Source organism: Anabrus simplex, chromosome 7, assembly GCF_040414725.1.
Source record: "Anabrus simplex isolate iqAnaSimp1 chromosome 7, ASM4041472v1, whole genome shotgun sequence".
Classification (NCBI taxonomy): Eukaryota; Metazoa; Arthropoda; class Insecta; order Orthoptera; family Tettigoniidae; genus Anabrus; species Anabrus simplex.
This window is the reverse complement of record NC_090271.1, coordinates 293291218-293311662: the sequence shown is the minus strand read 5'-3', so window position 1 is coordinate 293311662 and position 20445 is coordinate 293291218. Positions and strand designations below refer to the sequence as shown.

Sequence of the window (20445 nt, the reverse complement as noted above, 5' to 3'; positions counted from 1 at the left end):
ATGTGAGTAGTTACATACATACGTACATTATCATTATAGACTGTTATGCCTTTCAGCGTTCAGTCTGCAAGCCTCTGTGAATTTACTAAACGTCAGCACAATCCTCGATTTGCAACTAATGTTGTGGCCTCATTTAGTTTTATACCTCTTATCTTTAAATCGTTAGGAACTGAGTCTGACCATTGTCGTGTTGGTCTACTTCTACTTCACTTACCCTCCATAAGAGTCCATTATTCTCCTAGGTAACCTATCCTCCATTCGCCTCATATGACCCCACTACCGAAGCCGGTTTATGCATACAGCTTCATCCATCGAGTTCATTCCTAAATGAGCCTTTATCTCCTCATTCCGAGTACCCTCCTGCCATTGTTTACCTGTTTGTACCAGCAATCATTCTTGCTACTTTCATGTCTGTTACTTCTAATTTATGAATAAGATATCCTGAGTCCACCCAGCTTTCGCTTCCGTTAAGCAAAGTTGGTCTGAAAACAGACCAATGTAAAGATAGTTTCGTCTGGGAGCTGACTTCCTTCTTACAGAATACTGTTGATCGCAATTGCGAGCTCACTGCATTAGCTTTACAACACCTTGATTCAATCTCACTTACTATATTACCATCCTGGGAGAACGCACAACGTAAATACTTATTGACCTGTTCTGCTTTGTATCACCAATCTGACATTCAATTCTGTTGAATTTCTTACCTGTGAGTAGTTACAATTATAAATAACATAAATATTATGTCCTCTTTCAGAATTGTTGTTACTGGAAGTTCATTTCTTTTCACTTCAGAAGTTTTTGTCTTCTATAGTTCCACTGCCACCCGAGTCTAAATTTCTTCTTCGGTAAGGGTTTCTGATTCTGTTCTTTGCAAGCTCTTCATGGCCCTTCCCTTTCTTTTTGCCGATACTTCATTCTTTCACTTTTCTTCTGATTAGTGTTAAATGAGAATTCTTGCATAGTTGTTCTTGAAACCATGATCTCCACAACTTTATTGTTTACTAGCCCTCTTGACACTGTCTGCCTGTCCTAAGTAACTTTATTTTACTACTTTAAAATTTCTACTCACCGAATTTTGCAAGAAGTCAAATTGGAGAGTGGATTGATCGCTGATCTCAATATTGTTCCTACGCAGGGCGACAGGTTGTGCTTATTCCAGGCCCTGTCATTGTGTATGTAAAGTGACACTGAATGGCATATGGGGTTGAGAGAACCGTTGTAAGTAAAGTCGTGAACAGATGGGAGGATTTCAGTATGCTTAACACTTACTGCAGATGATATTAGCTACGTATGTGCCTACGTGTATGCAGAGGTTGGGAGTAAACATGGTTCTTGTGGCTCTGTTTACAAGGTTAATATTACATGTGTGAATTTCATTACCTGTGAGTGGTACCATAATGTGTGGAATACCGCGAATCGACGCTACTTTTGCATTAGTGCTGCACCATAACAAATACCTTGGTTCTACTTTCCAAGTGATAAGTACCATTATGTGGGGCTGATGACTTGGATTTTGGACCCCTTTAGACTGCAAGCATCATTGATTCTGTATTGTGCCTTAGAAGCAGTCCCTTGGTCAGTAATACTATTGTTTTACATCAGATTCTGTGAATGTTAGGCACTGCAGATCAGATCCACTGATTGTTTTACATTCATATCCATACATCCATTCTTCGTTTTCAAGTTTTGAATTCTGCTCAGAGGAGGAGTTTGGACTTTTAATTTGTCATTACATTTCGTCTCATTTCCTACCATTACGGGCCGATGACCTAGATGTTACGCCCCTTTGAACAACAAGCATCGTCATACAAGGTGAAATTAGCTGCAGAGGTTCACCCTATTATAAATTTGAGGTGTATACTAACAGAGCATGGGCCTTATTATTCGGGGAAGGAGCTATGATAAAGGAGGCCGAGGGTCTCTGGAAATCCATACGGCAGGAATTTTGACGTGTAACAATAGCCAAGTGAACAAGCCTCAAGACATCCCGCAACCTGCTTCTACTCCTCTCCCACTCAGAGGGGCAGGCCCAAGTAAATGAGACCAGGTCCAAAGAACACCAGCAAAAGTACTAGTCTACTTAAAAGGCCTCTTTGAATTTTCGTAAAAGCATGAAAGAAGGTTTGGGAGATTTTGAAACTCGAGGAAAAAGAGGACTTCAGGGGAGGAGGAGGAACAAAATTACTGTAGAACTGAGAGTGAAACTCAAGAAGAAAGGGAGATGAGATTGAAGGACATGAGAGAGAGAGGCAGTCAAGAACGTTGCTGGAGCAATAAGAAAGAGAAGTGAACGAGAAGAAAGGAAAATATGAAGGGAATAGTGAATAAAACTAGAGGTAAGAGTGGAAACTCTAAGGCTGCAGATTAGGAAGAAAATAGAGGATAAAACAGAAGAGAAAGGACAGGCTAGATCAGAGGCGTTAAAGGCTAGATGACAAACAAAACTTTTTGAGAAGGAAGCCCTACTTTTGAGTGTTAACTCAGTTTAAATGTAAACTTAAAATCTTTCTAGACTGACGAACACACAATTTCAGTATAAATATTACACTATAAAATACCTGTTAAAAAAAAAAAAAAACCAACATTATTAACCAAGGAATATAATACGTATGGTTCATGTTTGTGGGTTACTGTAGTCACGTCCTAGTTCGTGAACCATGGGCAACGACTTGAGTGGCCTAGTAAGTGGTCCGGAGAGTCGGAATGCCAGTTGCTATGGAATGGGAGTGGGCATCTCGGACATATTCTGAGTCGTGGCCCTCCTTGTGCTCAGGCGGCTAGGACTATACAACTCACCGGTGGTCCGTAACCCATTAGAGGAGAGATCCTCACTTGGACTATGTGCAAGTAGGGCAGCATCCTGCTTCATGAATTTACCGAGCTCAGAACACTTTAAGCAAGCCTTAGACCTATGGGAGTAATGGAGTCCCACTCCCATTTGACAGGCGAGGGACTCCTTGGAAACAACTTGGCGAACCAAATGGAATTCGATGGGGAGCTATCAATATTAATGGGGCTTATGGAAGAAAGAAGGTAGAACTGGCTGAGTCAGCAAAGAGGATGCATCTGGATGTGCTAGGAGTAAGTGATATTCGGATAAGGGGAGATAATGAGGAAGAAATAGGAGATTATAAAGTGTACTTGACGGGTGTTAGAAAGGGAAGGGCAGAGTCTGGGGGAGGGCTCTTTATCAGGAATACCATTGCACGCAACATAGTTTCTGTTAGGCACGTAAATGAGCGAATGATGTGGGTAGATTTGTCAGTTGGAGGAATTAGGACAAGAATTGTGTCCGTGTATTCACCATATAAGGGTGCAGATGAGGATGAAGTTGACAAGTTTTACGAAGCATTGAGTGACATCGTGGTCAGGGTCAACAGCAAGGATAGAATAGTGCTAATGGGCGATTTCAATGCGAGAGTTGGGAATAGAACTGAAGGATACGAAAGGGTGATTGGTAAATGTGGGGAAGATATGGAAGCTAATGGCAATGGGAAGCATTTGCTGGACTTCTGTGCTAGTATGGGTTTAGCTGTTATGAATACATTCTTCAAGCATTAAGCTATTCACCGCTACACATGGGAGGCTAGGGGTACCAGATCCATAATAGACTATATTTTAACAGACTTTGAATTCAGGAAATCTGTTAGGAATGTACGAGTTTTTCGTGGATTTTTCGATGATACCGACCACTATCTGATCTGTAGTGAACTAAGTATCTCTAGGCCTAGGGTAGAGAAAGCGAAATGTGTCTGCAAACGAATAAGGGTAGAAAATCTCCAGGACATGGAAATTAGACAGAAGTACATGGATATGATTAGTGAGAAGTTTCGAACAGTAGACAGTAAGCAGGTTCAGGATATAGAAAGTGAATGGGTGGAATACAGGGATGCTGTAGTAGAAACATCAAGGGAATGCCTAGGAACAACTGTGTGTAAAGATGGGAAAAGGCGAACATCTTGGTGGAATAATGAAGTAAGAGCAGCTTGTAAACGTAAAAAGAAGGCTTATCAGAAATGGCTCCAAACAAGGGCCGAGGCAGACAGGGCTTTGTACGTAGATGAAAGAAACAGAGCGAAACAAATAGTTGTTGAATCCAAAAAGAAGTCGTGGGAAGATTTTGGTAATAACCTGGAAAGGCTAGGTCAAGCAGCAGGGAAACCTTTCTGGACAGTAATAAAGAATCGTAGGAAGGGAGGGGAAAAAGGAAATGAACAGTGTTTTGAGTAATTCAGGTGAACTCATAGTAGATCCCAGGGAATCACTGGAGAGGTGGAGGGAATATTTTGAACATCTTCTCAATGTAAAAGGAAATCATCATGGTGGTGTTGCAAACAGCCAAGCTCATGGGGAGGAGGAAAATGATGTTGGTGAAATTATGCTTGAGGAAGTGGAAAGGATAGTAAATAAACTCCATTGTCATAAGGCAGCAGGAATAGATGAAATTAGACCTGTAATGGTGAAGTATAGTGGGAAGGCAGGGATGAAATGGCTTCATAGAGTAGTAAAATTAGCGTGGAGTGTTAGTAAGGTACCTTCAGATTGGACACAAGCAGTAATTGCACCTATCTATAAGCTAGGGAACAGGAAGGATTGCAACAACTATCGAGGTATCTCATTGATTAGTATACCAGGCAAAGTATTCACTGGCATCTTGGAAGGCAGGGTGCGTTCAGTCGTTGAGAGGAAGTTGGATGAAAACCAGTGTGGTTTCAGACCACAAAGAGGCTGTCAGGATCAGATTTTCAGTATGCGCCAGGTAATTGAAAAATGCTACGAGAGGAATAGGCAGTTGTGTTTGTTTCGTAGATCTAGAGAAAGCATATGACAGGGTACCGAGGGAAAAGATGTTCGCCATACTGGGGGACTATGGAATTAAAGGTAGATTATTAAAATCAATCAAAGGCATTTATGTTGACAATTGGGCTTCAGTGAGAATTGATGGTAGAATGAGTTCTTGGTTCAGGGTACTTACAGGAGTTAGACAAGGCTGTAATCTTTCACCTTTGCTGTTCGTAGTTTACATGGATCATCTGCTGAAAGGTATAAAATGGCAGGGAGGGATTCAGTTAGGTGGAAATGTAGTAAGCAGTTTGGCCTATGCTGGCAGATTGTGCCGAAAGCCTGCAGTCTAATATCTTGGAACTGACAATAGGTGCAATGAGTATGGTATGAAAATAAGCCTCTCGAAGACTAAATTGATGTCAGTAGGTAAGAAATTCAACAGAATTGAATGTCAGATTGGTGATACAAAGCTAGAACAGGTCGATAATTTCAAGTATTTAGGTTGTGTGTTCTCCCAGGATGGTAATGTAGTGAGATTGAATCAAGGTGTCGTAAAGCTAATGCAGTTAGCTCGCAGTTGCGATCCGCAGTATTCTGTAAGAAGGAAGTCAGCTCCCAGACGAAACTATCTTTACATCGGTCTGTTTTCAGACCAACCTTGCTTTACGGGAGCGAAAGCTGGGTGGACTCAGGATATCTTATTCATAAGATGGAAGTAACAGACATGAAAGTAGCAAGAATGATTGCTGGTACAAACAGGTGTGAACAATGGCAGGATGGTACTCGGAATGCGGAGATAAAGGCTAATTTAGAAATGAACTTGATGGATGAAGCTGTACGCATAAACTGGCTTCGGTGGTGGGGTCATGTAAGGCGAATGGAGGAGGATAGGTTACCTAGGAGAATAATGGACTCTGTTATGGAGGGTAAGAGAAGTAGAGGAAGACAAAGACGACGATGGTTAGACTCGGTTTCTAACGATTTAAAGATAAGAGGTATAGAACTAAATGATGTCACAACACTAGTTGTAAATCGAGGATTGTGGCGACGTTTAGTAAATTCTCAGAGGCTTGCAGACTGAACGCTGAAAGGCATAACAGTCTATAATGATAATGTATGTAATGTATGTATGTATGTATATAATACGTTGTTCAATAGTGTATTATATTTGTTGTTTAGTAACGTGGTTTCTTTGACAGGTGTGTTATACTGTAATATATATAGGGGGGGGAGAGAAATTGTGAGTTCAGCAGACTGGAAAGCATTTAAGTTTACATTACAACAAAAAAGTTGAAAGACCTTGAGCACTAGAAACTGCTACAAAAGTTCAATGAAGATACTTGGAAATTTGACATCTGAACTTTGAAGATTTAAGCAAGAATCTTGTTTCCACTCTGATCCGAAAGTGGCTTATGAAATTGCCTCAGCTATTGTAATTTGCAGAATGACTGTAATCTGTCAGTACTGTTAAGCTCTTAAGTGGTGTAATGACCTGCTTCCAACCTGCTGCCTTTACAGGAAAATGGAGTTGGAGAAAAGCGGCGAGCATCACGAACCTGTGTCGTCTTCTCCCTGGTTCTCATCCCTACGCCAAGGATGTCCTTGACCACACCAGAAAGTATAACTCTGCTTTCCAAGTGACCTTACTTGGCGCTTAAATCATTCTTTCATTCATTTTCATTTTAGACTGTTATGCCTTCCAGCATTCAATCTGCAAGCCTTTGTGAATTTACCAAATGCTGCCAAAATTTGTAACTACGAAGGTAATCCCAACAATAAGTACATAGACCTGTTTATTTGTACAATGGTTTAAATCATTTTACAGCTTGAACATTTAGCTTTTTGTCTACATAATCACCATTTCGGTAGATGCATTTTTGTAGACGCTGTGACTGTTTGTATGCATGTCATACCAGCTCGCCGCCATGCTGTTCAGGAAGTTGTGAGCGGCACTTCAGGAACCAAAGTGCAGAGATCATCCAGGGTGATCCGCCGATCTTCACCATGATTTGCTCAACCTTTGCGACTGTCTCGATGGAAATTGACGGTCTCCTGCTCCTTTGTTCGTCGTGAATTTCAGTCCGACCGGCGTTAAGATCTCTACACCACTTACGAATATTTTTTACATCCAGGCTCGGCTCACCATACACTTCCGTCAATTGGCGATGGATTTCAATCGGTTCAGTACCTTTTGCGTTCAAACACCGAATAACTGCGCGCACTTCACACTTGGCGGTAACATCCAACGGGAGCTCCATTCTCAACGGCTGCCAAGACTGAGTGCCTCAGCACGGCGTGCGCATGTTTATATGTGAGTGCGGGAAACCCTCTTCACAATATTGTAACCAACAGGCACACGAACAGCGTTCCGTATTTATAAAAAAAATAAGGGACCTTATTTTTTGCGATTGCCCTTGTAGTTCTGTGCCCTTGTTTGGTTCTAAGCATCTTGTCTTTTAATCATTAGAAAGTGAGTGTAAACTCAGTCGACTGGTCTCCCTCTACTTCTCTTACCGTCCACTGCAGAATCCATTATTCTCCTACATAACCTATCCTCTGTTCACCTCACATGACACACCATTGAAGCCATTAGTGCATACAGTTTCGTCAGTGGAAATCTCTCTTTACTTAGCATTTACCTCTTCACTCGGAGTACCCTCCTGCTATTGTTCCCACCTGTGTGTACAAATACAAGCTGTCATTCTCTCTACTTTCGTGTCTGTTACTTCTAATTTATGAATAAGCTATCCTGAATCCTACAAACTTTTACTCCTGTAAAGCAAAGTTTGGCTGAAAACACTGGTGTAAACATACATTCGTCCAAAAACTGACATATTTCAAACAGAATGTTGTTAATCGCAATTGCAACCTTATTGCATTGGCTTTGCTTCACTTTGAATCAGTCTCACAATAGTACTATCCTGGGAGAATACAAATGCTGACCTTCAATGAGCATCACTAAAATTTCATGTCAACGTTCAGTGTACTACATGGAAAAGTTATCATTTTAATATTAATAATCATATGCAATCTCCAGCTGCTGGCTGCATCTGTTCTGAACATAATCCGCTCAATTTCCTCTTGTCTTTCCCACCATTTCTGCCTCTTTACTCTTGCCCAGTCCTTTCCCATTCCCTGCACACTCTCCTCCACTCCTCATACAGAACATTTTATCAGAATGCGATAGCTAATGACAGACATTTTGGCAATGGAGACCTTATACTTCTAATTATTAAAAATGGGACACAAATCTCAAGATAGTGTCAGACTGTTCAGGTTTCATCCGCAGGTTTAAAAATGAACTTATGAGGCTCATTTCCTCGCGCGGGAGATAACCAGAATCGCTTTATGATAACCATCTCTGATTCAAGGGATGAACCCACAATCTTCTGCGACGTTGATTACTTCGTCTTTTCAGGTACACACCTCCTAGGAACAAAGCAGGAAATGTTTGAAGTAACGTACATTCCCTAGCACAGGGATGGCGAAACTATGCCAAGCACGCGAACATGATTTCAGTGGCACGCCAGATGAACATAATGTTTTTATATACATCTTGTACTACGGACAATACATATCTTTTAGTGTTTCACGTGTAAGAAATAAATATTGAAAATCAATATAAGTTTTCCATTCGGACGTGCAATATGGCAACACTGCTACACTGGCTGGTCTGAAAGTCAAGTGAGATAAGTGTCGTTTTTTGGTGGTTTTATGTACGGACCTTGCAAAGATGTTTTCAGTGCCGAAAAGAACAGAAACTTATCATCAAAAGTAGTGACCGGATTTTTCAAGAACAGTGGACAAGGGAATTCAGAATGATAGAAAGATGTATTGCCTGCGTTCGAAAACAATTGATGATGATGCTTGGTGTTTTAAGGGACCTAACATCGAAGGTCATCGGCCCCTCGAAAACAATTGTATTCCCCACATTTAATGTAAAGCCATTTTGAGACTAATCATTCAAATGTTTGTTCTATGCCAAATGAAGGAAGAAGAGAGTTCGTTTCACAAAATATCGAACTTTACTCAAAACATACTAGTTCTTTTGTATCATATTTCCGACCTAGAAATAATATCAGTGCGGCTGTTATATCTGTCTCACTGCATAGTACAGCATGCGTGGGGAACCGCTTTCTGATGGTGAGTTCTTGAAATAACCTTTCTTATCGACGTCCGACACATTATTTGAGAACTTCCCTAACAAATAATTAACAGAATTAAAGGATGCCAGCTAGCTGAACTGCTGTCGAGGATACAATAATAAGAATGAATGAAGAAGTTTCTGAGCAATTGAAAGCTAATTTGGATAACACCCAGATGTATGCAGTATGTTTTGATGAAAGCATGGATGTGAGCTTACAATCGATGATAGCTCTTCTTGTGGAGATGTGATGGAGAAATAAGTAAAATTGTTGAGCATACAAACTATGACAACATAGAAAGATAATGAAGGTAAAGGAGTAAGTGAAGTCCATTGGCAATACTGGTATTGTTGATTTTTATATCTAATATTTATGTTCTTAGTTTTTTTTACGTTGCACTGGCACAGGTAGGTCTTATGGCGACGATAGGAGGGGAAAGGCTTACGAGTAGGAAGGGAACCGCCGTGGCCTTAATTGAGGTACAGCCCCAGCATTTGCTTGGTGTGAAAATGGGTAACCATGGAAACAATGGTCAGGGCTACCGACAGAAAGTCTCAAACCCACTATTTCTCGGATGAAAGCTAACAACTGTGCGCCCTAACCGCGCGGCCAACTCGCCCAGTAATAATATTTATTAACGATGGGAGCTTATTATTTATATTTTAACAAATAATTAGATATTCTAAAAACTTGCGTATTTAAAAATGTATTTTTTGCAGTATTTGCAAAATACGACCACAGAACATGCAATCAAATGTATTTACAAGATATATATGCAGAAAGTAAATAAATCAGTAAATAAATAAATGAATAAATATTATGAAATATAATTGGAATTTGGTAAGGAAGTGGCAGTTGGAGGGGAGGGTGTAGGTTGTAGCAATTTCTGAAAGGAAAATAACAAGTGGCACAGTCAACAGTTGAGAATAATAAACCAGACGTAAAATGGCACAGTAGTTGGGGAAGGTTCTCCATCCCTGCCCTAGCACATTGATTCCATCCCGGTATTAAAAAGCAAAACTGCAAGATAGCCAAAAGCCAGATTTTTTTGCTAATAACACGGCAGTATTTTGATTGGCTTCTGTGTATTTTTTTATGTTCCCCTTCCACTTTTCTGTTGTGGTTACCGCCAAATTAACGTTCATTTTTTAAGCATACTGATGCATTTCATCGTTGCACCTGCGAAAACTTTTGATAATATTGTGGGAGACATACTGACCTGCAGTACATATAATATAAAAGTTAGAATTCATTGAAATGACCCACAGAGTTATGAACCTTAGGTGACAGAACCTTATTGGGTAAAATTCTAAGTTGAAATATTTCACATAGCGATTTTCACGAGCACAACGATGATTTGCATTGCGTATGGAGCCTTAGCATTTTTCTCCCGTTGGGAAGGATTTTTTTTTCCTAAGCCATACCTGCCAAGTATTACGGTTTTTCCGTAAAATGTACAGATTTTGAGTGTTTTACGATTATCAGATGAACAACATTATTGTACGGGTTTTGAATAGCCACGCTTGTTTTCGCTTTCTGCGGTGAAATCTGGATTTGTGTGGCTTTCGATAGTAGCTGTTAATTTGAGATGCAGTATTTGAAATTTTACCGTTAAATGTATCGATAATCACATTATAGACATTATCGATTATCACTGTGCTTTTGTCACCTGTTTGACTTCAACTGTTGTGTCATTCTCTGAGATGTTCCAAAACAAGTAACAGGCTGTGATTTTGAAGAAAAGAGATCATGAAGAGTAGCAGGCTGTGAATTTATATATAACAACCTTAGTAACTGCATCGTGCTTCGTAGCAGCTGAAAGGCTTTGTTTATGTGTGGGTGTGTGCAACATTAGCGGTCGTTCTGAATCTCGTGGAATTGTGACCAATTTGTAAGCGATTCAGTAATTTTAGTGGTGTTCTAAATGAGTTAAACTAAGAAAAGATATAATTAATCTTTTAGGGGGGCATATTCTGCTGAATTTCCTTGTTTTATACCATTACGGAGAGGCAAAACATTTACGTTCTGTTCCATGTTGTATCAAAAGGGAACTTTTGATCACTTTTGGTGTAACAAATCTGGAAAGCAGCTGCTCTAACAGGTTCATTATTAGTTCTAGTAGTTTCTTCAGGAGGAAGAACAGAATTGGTAAATCACATTAAATCTGTATAACACATCTCCAATACAACTTTTAAGGATGGCACTCAGATTTTTTTTTTATTTTTTTATACTTCTTCTAGAACTGACCTTGATATAGTAAGAGCGGAATGATTGTTCACTTCATTTTTAATTGAACATAATATCCAGTTAGGTGCTTGTGATCATGCTGGTGCTCTGTTTAGGAAAATGTTTCCAGGATCAAAAATTGCAAAACAATATGGCTGTGGTCGTATGAAAACCACACAAATTTTGAAAGAAATTGCTACAGATTCAAGAAATGAACTCATTCGAATACCGCTGGTGTCATTTGAACAGTCTCAAAAGCTACACGGAACGGAGAATAAAAGTGTCCTTAAATGCTGAAAAATATGAGATTGATTACAATCATTTATCTAAAAAAAATTTAGTCAAATCTATGCCGTGGACTTGAATTGCAATAATTGGAATATAGTGTACCATTTCATTGCCCGATTTGCGTCATGATCGGGAGTTACATCCCTAATACTTGCCATGCATCGCGATAAAAATGACGGAGGTTACACAATGAAAGAGTATATTCTAGAGAGAAAATGCAGATATAACCAGTCAAGTAGGCCATGAGTTGATATTGCGACGATCGGACCTTAGCAATCCAAATGGCCGTGATAAAAGAATCAGATTGTTGTCCCGAGTAAAAAAAAAAAAAAAGACGACACTTTTAAAAAAAAATCGTATTGATCATCGGAACAAAATTGTGAGCAAGAATTGGTATTCAAGAAAAGAAGAGGTTGAATTCAGAGAAGAAAACTGCTAATAGTATAATTACGGCGGTATATAAACCATAAAATACGAATTAAAAGCATCGGGCGTGAAAGAAGTGAAAGGAAAGAGGAAGATATCGCCCATAAGATTTGCCAATACGAACTCATAGCCGAAATCTTAAAGAAGATTTGGAGATCGGCAGCTTATTGTTTAAGTTAGTGACAAACAAGAAATACTTAAAGTATTGCACTAAATATTGCATCTTGACGAATAACTTACTAGATAGCTAAAATATATATTCAAAATTATTTATTCCCTGTCTGGAGAATGCACCTAATGCTATCCTTCATTATGTTTCTACCGCACGTAATCGACGGAGATACGATGGCTGAGTAAACTAGAAGAATGGGATCACAATCCGGTGGGAGCCCTTGCCAGCCGTCATCACCCACACCCGAGGCCAGTCACCAGTAACCAACGATGACGTGAACCCGCACTCGAGTCGGGAGCCAAGGGAGATCCAGAATGAAGACCATCCCAGTCGAATAACGAAAGCAAGATAAGTCAAGTTCCTTATATTCAGATTTTCGTAGTTAAAATTACTTATATTTGGATGAACGATAGTAAATATTTAATTTAATATATGATTGCAGTATGGTTAATGTTTAATTCTTCAAGATAAAAGTTCTATGAGTAGGGTTATTAAAAAGGAATCCTTATAGCTTATTTAAGATATGGAGTTAGGTAGTCTTTGAAGTTTCAAATCTATAATCAATGAGTAGGAGTGCTTGTTTATTTTAAGTGAAGCTTTGGAAAACCGACATTATCAATGTGATTCTGAAGATTCATGCCTTTCATTGGGTAATTCAACTCCAGTGCAATGCAGAATGGTATTAGACCGTCTTCTAGATTAATAGAACTTAATTTGACGATAACTTGACACCAAAAGTAAGCAAGTAGAACCTGAAATATTAACACTCGCGTTATTTTGCTGAGAATATGTGATTGCTTGTGTTACGGAATACCGTAAACCCATGATAGGTGATGAGATTATGTGAATGGATTATACGTATACTGCACTATAGTTAAAGCAACGAATGATTTTGTTAGGTGGAATCGTTATGATCGATGATCTTAAGAGATTATAGGCTAAAATAATGGAGATAGGGAAGTGTATAAGTAATGAGGAATTGTTATTGAAAGAATGCGTATTCGGTGAAATACGACTAGATTTGAGCAGTTGGTAATAGTTAAGCAACATAACGCTAATGTTACGTTATAGTTGATGTTTTCGTCATGTGAATTACGTAGCAGTATACGAAGTCGGGTTATGTGGCACATGCATACGATTGTAAGAGGTTAATGAACTTACAGGCTACTTATGGTATACGGTCAAATAAGGCATTCGCGATTGAAAGTTAACATTTTTTTTTTAAGAATCTCACATAATAAGCTAAGCCTAAGTTGAATTTCTGTCAAACGCATGTTTGGAGGGAGGAAACGTCTTCATGACTGAAATGACTACTGCTTGTGGACAGGTAAATTTCCGATACCATTTTCTGTTTTAATTTCGCGGAAAGATGTTTGATTAGCTTGTTTGCACATGTATGTTATGATAGGCTACTCCTATTTATTTTCAGACGATTTTAGGACCAAATTAGTTTACCTAGTATAAAGAATATTTTATTTTCGGTTTTATTTGAGTCGATATATAGCTGTATGGTAATTTTTGAACCATATTTATGGAACTTACTTATGTTGTTTTCGTTATTACACAATGAAGACTTGAGAAAACAAAGAAAGCAAAGATCATACATATGAATTTTGTAGGGATAATCAATGAAATTCAAATGATATTTTAATGATGTCTAGTTGATATTTGAGTGGTACTTAGTTAATATTCTTGATATTTCGACATTATTTCGCCGATATTCCAAGGTACTTCAGTCATTTCAATGACTTTTCAATAATTTTTAAGGAATATCTAAACATTATTTCGCCGATATTCCAAGGTGCTTCAGTCATTTCAATGACTTTTCAACAATTTTTAAGGAATATCTAAACATTATTTCACCGATATTCCAAGGTGCTTCAGTCATTTCAATGCCTTTTCAACAATTTTTAAGGAATATCTAAACATTATTTCGCCGATATTCCAAGGTGCTTCAGTCATTTCAATGACTTTTCAACAATTTTTAAGGAATATCTAAACATTATTTCGCCGATATTCCAAGGTACTTCAGTCATTTCAATGACTTTTCAATAATTTTTAAGGAATATTTAAACATTATTTCGCCGATATTCCAAGGTGCTTCAGTCATTTCAATGACTTTTCAGCAATTTTGAAGGAATATCTAAACATTATTTTGCCGATATTCCAAGGTGCTTCAGTCATTTCAATGACTTTTCAACAATATTTAAGGAATATTTAAACATTATTTCGCCGATATTCCAAGGTGCTTCAGTCATTTCAATGACTTTTCAACAATATTTAAGGAATATTTAAACATTATTTCGCCGATATTCCAAGGTGCTTCAGTCATTTCAATGATTTCTCAACAATTTTTAAGGAATATCTAAACATTATTTCACCGATATTCCAAGGTATTTCAACCATTCCAATGACATCTCGACAATGTTTAGGGGATATTTTATAAGGTTTCAATAATATTTCGATGAATTATTAATATTTCAAAAATATTGAAACGAGATTGTAATGTTAATGTCGACGATTTTTTTTTTTATATGATAAGAAAATATTGAATTGTATTTCAATTTGGAATTGGAATTCCTAAGAGTGTAACTGAATATGTAATTATACTTCATTCCAAGTACAACGAACTTTCAATAAAATAGGAGATAAGGATTTCAACCGGAATTCTTGTTATTTATTCAATTCATTATCGGAAGAGATATTAGATGGAGTACTTATAAATAATCAATAGATAAATCTAAGATCTATTTTATTGTTGGCTACAATTAATTGGAATTGGTTTTGCGGACGGATTTGGGGAAAAGGCTGTGCATTTCTCAGTTGAGTCCACGATAAAAAAAGGTTAATTGAAATGAGTATCCCTGAAAGGTATTGTGCAGCGAACGAATATATGATTTGATAACAAAATATGGTTCTCATGTGTTATTCACCGAAATAAGCCAATATCGGTGTAGATAAATGAATGCACTTGTTGGATGGGATGGAATATACAAATGATTTTTTTTTTTTTTTTTTTTTTTTTTTTTGCAGATACAGATGATTATAGTATGATTTGGTCGCAGACCTAAGTTGATGTAATTATTTTATTCTTACCTGCGTGTCGTCCTGAATTTTTAGGAGACGATTATATTTATTTGTCCATCCAACATTTTATATTAGATTATTAGCCGGAGTATTTGAGGCAGTGAGGGAAAAGGCACAATACGAATAATGTACCCCGTACGGTGTAATAGGAACTTCATTATTAACTTTTACTTTACTTTATACCTACGATAATGCAAGAGCTCTCTCAGCAGCCGGCCATTCACAAGTGCATCCAAGATCTTGGAGTGTTGATCCCAGAAATATTAATTTCAAGTTCTCTTATGGTCGATGGTTAATCCTGGTACATAGTAAGTTGTAGGAGGATCTTCCCTTAGAAGTGCACTGGCTGGGTACCAGGTTTTTTGCAAAAAGCTGTAAAAATAAGCATCTACACTGGTCTTGTGTTATTAGTCTCAACCTGTGTGCTGTCTCCAGTTGAAGACAATTTATCATGTAAAGGGATCAACCTTCAACCATAAGAGAATGTGAAAATATTTTTTGAGATCAACACTCCAAGAAGTTTATTCAATGGCAGTATCATACAATTAAACTTCAATCTTTTTAAATGCTTGTTTTAGATGTGGATTTAGTATTCATTGTACACACTTTTAAATTCATCTACTTGATGAATTTCAATAATAGCCCCTGTATTTTAAGTTAATTACTAGGGCAAGGCATTTTATAACCAAAAAATAGCTAGAAATTGTAAAGTAAAACATTATGACTTAAAAATGGTTATGAATAACACAAAATTTGAAATGAAGGAGCAATAAATTATTCATAAATGACTTATGAAGCAGTGAGTTGATTTGAGAGAGAATTTTAATGGATGACAGTGTATTAAGTTCAAATTATTTTTGTTGCTAACAAAGTAAATATCACTTTGACACCCCTGGTGAAAAAGACATCTTGGAACTGGCATATTCTCCAAATCATCTCCTAGCAAATAGATGTCATTTACTTAACAAAGAATATTTAAGAAAACAAACTTCAGTGCAGTGGTGGTTTACAATAAATTCCAGTTGAAATGCACAATAAAACCTTTGCGTAGGTTCTCAAATGAAAACTATTGCCTGTTGTTGCCTATTGTTTGCAAGTAACGATTTGTTCATGGAGAATCTTCTCTCTACCTCAGTTTAAAACAGTTGGTGCATACTGAAAACAAGCAATATCTCCCGGATTCAATTCAGTCAGTAAGAGAGAAAATTTCACCCGACAATGCTTTGCCAACAGAACGCAAAATTTTATACTCACCTTATTCAATTTCATGGATGCAACTTCACCCACTTTACAACACACACACGATTCAGATCATTCACCACTTTTTATACAATTTGCAGCTGCTCTACTAGTGGCACTTGGGATTTTTCTAGAGCACTTGTTGCATTAGGAAGGGATCTGAAAATTGTTTTTATGTAGGAACGTTTATATTTATCATCAGGGTTATGAATTTCATGTTGTTGGTCCGTATTGAACTGAGATTACATACAAATTATAAACATAAGTTTCCACCTATTCAGAACATAGTTTTATTTACACTGTGTGTATTTACATTACTTGGGACTAGTTTCAACCCTTCAGCCATATTTAAAGATACACAATGATTTTTATGTAGGAAAGTTTACCTGCAATTTGTTTGTCAGCCAAGAGTTCCTGTGCTGTTTTTATTGATCCAGCCTCAGTTTTGTCGAAGGAGTCAACCACTTTCTTTCCAACCTCAAAAAGTTATAATACCATTATAGTAGGTCAGTTATTGGACATTATAAATTTTCAGCTAACTCATTCCTGGTTACCAAACTCAATAGTTGCAGTCGCTTAATTGCAGCCAGTATTTGGGAAATAATGGGTTTGAATCCCACTGTCGGCAGCTCTGAAGATGGTTCTCCATGGTTTCCCACTTTCACACCAGGCAAATGCTGGGGATGTGCCTTAATTAAGGCCACGGCCGCTTCCTTCCCACTTCTAGCCCTTTCCTGTCCATCGTCGCCGTAAGACCTATCTGTGTTGGTGCGACGTAAAGCAGCTTGTATTCCTGGTTGCCAGCGTTTTGCCCCAGTGTGCTTAGTTGGGCTCATCAGTTGGTGAATAGCACACCTACCAAGGTGCATGGCTAGTGCATACCATGGAGGCCACTGCGTAGGCTACGTGGTTCCACCGGCAGCGCCAATGCACAATGAGACTGTCTCATTTCAAAAATTGATCCCTGCCTGGCCATCAGATGATAAAGATCCATACGCTTATTCAAGTGACAATACAGGCTTAACAATGAAGTTTGTTTCTTGTAATAAAAGGGACAAGGCATTGTTGCTTTTGATTTCTCAAATGTGTGTGATGGGAACAGAAATTAGAGTAGCGCAACAGCTAAGAATTTTTCTGTTATTGTTGGAAAAAAGGTTCTTGGACTTGGAGAACTCCAAATATCTTGCCTGTAGAGTTGTATTACAATGTTTTTAGACTACGAACATATATTTAAACATGTATTGTGATACTATTTTGCTATGTATGTATGCATATATGTAACTATTAATACATCAATTTATTTTATTTTTAGGCGTTTTCAAGTCAGGGTAGCACGCCGTGTTTTAGATGACAATTCTGGATCTCCTGAACCCCTCGCTAATGACAAGAGATCAGCCATGGCTGTTCTTAAACCACATGGTCGTAAAAATGTAGTCAATAACGTCCGTGTAGGTAGTAATGTTCAACGTACTACTCCTGGTGTTTTGTTGCCTCTGAATTCTAATTCTAGAGAGAAGAAAGGAAATATTCAGACTACTGGTAGAGGTAAAATTTTTAATGTAAGTTCCATTCATTTATTTCCTTAGGGTAAGTATTTACTGTGCTATTATTATATATGGCCTAGTCCTTTTAACATCGTGTAAAGTATGGGTGTGAGAAACATCATTCATTTTTTCTTGTCTCCTCTAGCATTATTTCGATAGATCTGGTAAGAATAAAATTTAAGAAGTATGCAGTGAATGAGCTTAAATCTTATAATTTGGCATTCTTTCATTCTTTACACCTCTTGTAAGAGATCAATCTGTAATAATGTGGCATCCTTCAACTAGTTGCAAATCAAGGATTGTGGCGACGTTTAGTAAATTCTCAAAGGGTAGCAGACTGAACGCTGAAAGGCATAACAGTCTATGATAATGTATGTATGTATGTATGTATGTATGTATGCTCTCAACCTTTGAGAAACTGCTGCCTAGTAAATTCCTTTTTCAGAGATAAGGACCTGGTTACAACAAATTTACTTGTAAATAAAAGGATGCATTTCACTAACTTACTGTATTTCATTGCATAATCGTTGCATCCTTTATTTTCAATTTAAAAATCTGATTAACAAATTTCATCGCATAATAGTCTTTATGTTCAAATTTTGTTTCTCAAGCCGGTTGAAGGGTAAACAGAACTGCAATGAAAATTGAATATGAAAGCTCATTTTAAATAACTGTATGGGGAGTTTCGCAACATAATGATGGTTTGCAACTCATAGTGGCGTTTGCGGGATGTCGGTACAACTTTCACCGAATATATAGCCATCGACAATGCGGAGACTACTTCAGAGGACCACGATCCTGCTTTGTTGATCAGCTGTGATCACGTGATGTCAGATGGAGCTGCCGCTCCAGCTGATGAACACGCATATTAGAGTAGTTTGTGTGCTCTACCTTGTCTTTTAATTTCTGCCAGTTACTCACAGAAAATTTTCTTTCCTCATCTCTGTTTCCATACTGTTCAGCAAAGCAGTTTTGTACCTACTTGTAATTCTCCCAATAGCGAAATGTTTATGTATTATAACAGACAAGAAGAATGTGGCCCATAGCGGCTAATTACATGATAGTGTTAATGCAAAAAGGACTCATTCATTTTGATGTTCACCAGTGACAAGAACAAATATTAACTTTTTTTATGAATTAGATTCTCAGTGACTCGATTTTTGTCGCATTTTGATACCGTAGTACCCTTGGTTGCAAGGCTTTGAAAGCCATATTAGACACGTGTGTACGGTGCCAGTATTTCCTGGCCGACAAACTATAACTTATAACTTATAGCCTTCTGTATTTCAAATGAGAACTCATTTCACTGGTGGAATAAATTGTACATTGTCCCGCCAGCACGTTGTCAAACTACAAATTGTGCTGCTTTTCTTTGGACTTCTTTGCAATTCTCGAGTCAAGTAATCCTGGTGAGGGTACCATTCACTGGAACCATAGTCTAATTACTGTGTGTCATACGTATACCAGTATTATTTATCTGTTCAGTTATACGTTTGATTTGGACTATTTTTAGCCAGGCTGAATGACTCGGACAGTTGAGGTGCTGGCCTTCTGATTCCAACTTAGCAGGTTCAAACCTGGCTCAACCTGGTTGTATTTGGCGGTGCTCAAATATGTCAGCGTCGTGTCGGTAGATTACTGGCACGCAAATTAACTCCTGCTAGAATAAATTCCAGCACCTCGGGGTCTCCGAAAACTGTAAAAGTAGTTAGTGTGTGCAAACAAACATTAATTAATTGGACTATGCCATGTATTACTGGCAAACTACCTTCTCATCTTGCTTAGTACACCTCATTTTGGTGCTGTCATTGGCTTTTGAGGTTTTCCTATAACCTCATAACCTTTGGTGGTGCTATTTGAGGATCCAATCAGCCTTTGGGCTGATAAATTATGTTACTAAAACCTAATCCAATCTCTTAATGGAAAGTATGGTTTTTTTAATTGAAATTTTCCCTTCGGAATGCAGTAGTATAGTTTATGCAATTATATACAAAATACATTAATATTAGGGGGTATTTCAGGATGAAAATGCTGACTTTAACGATGTAGTATCAGATCATATCATCAAAACAAGTGGACCTATCTCTCAGAAAGATCATATTTGGAAGGAAAATGCCAAAAAACCTGGTCGTTGGAATGAAGGAAAATTTAAACAAAATGTACCAGTTCCTTCACACAATCACCCTTCATTTCCAGGTAAGTATTAATTTTAGCCCTTTTATTATTTTATTTTTTATTGTGCATATATATTATACGTTCAGAATTATTCTCTCTATAGTAGGTAAGCAATTGCCAGAAGACCATTGCTTTATTTCTAATACACAAAGGTGTATAAGAAGTTTTCTCTGTACAAAATTTAATTTCAATTCAATTTTTTTGTTTTTAATTTTTTACCAAAAACAATTCTGAGTGATAAATGGTGTCGTTACTGTAGTTCCATCTTAGTTCGTTAACCATGGACAATGGCTGAGGGGCCTAATACGTGGCACTGAGAGTCTGAATACCAGTTGCTATGCAATGGGATGGATCATCT

The 20445-nt window shown here is 37.8% G+C and overlaps 1 protein-coding gene across 1 annotated transcript in view; it reads left to right on the top strand.

Moving 5' to 3' along the window:
- Nucleotides 1–20445, top strand: part of LOC136877585 (mitotic checkpoint serine/threonine-protein kinase BUB1) — a 402777-nt gene that overhangs the window by 73563 nt on the left and 308769 nt on the right. The window contains exons 4-5 of the mRNA XM_067151742.2: nucleotides 17681–17927; nucleotides 19934–20108. Of these exons, the coding sequence (XP_067007843.2) occupies nucleotides 17681–17927; nucleotides 19934–20108 (422 nt within the window). The remainder of the gene's footprint in view (nucleotides 1–17680; nucleotides 17928–19933; nucleotides 20109–20445) is intronic.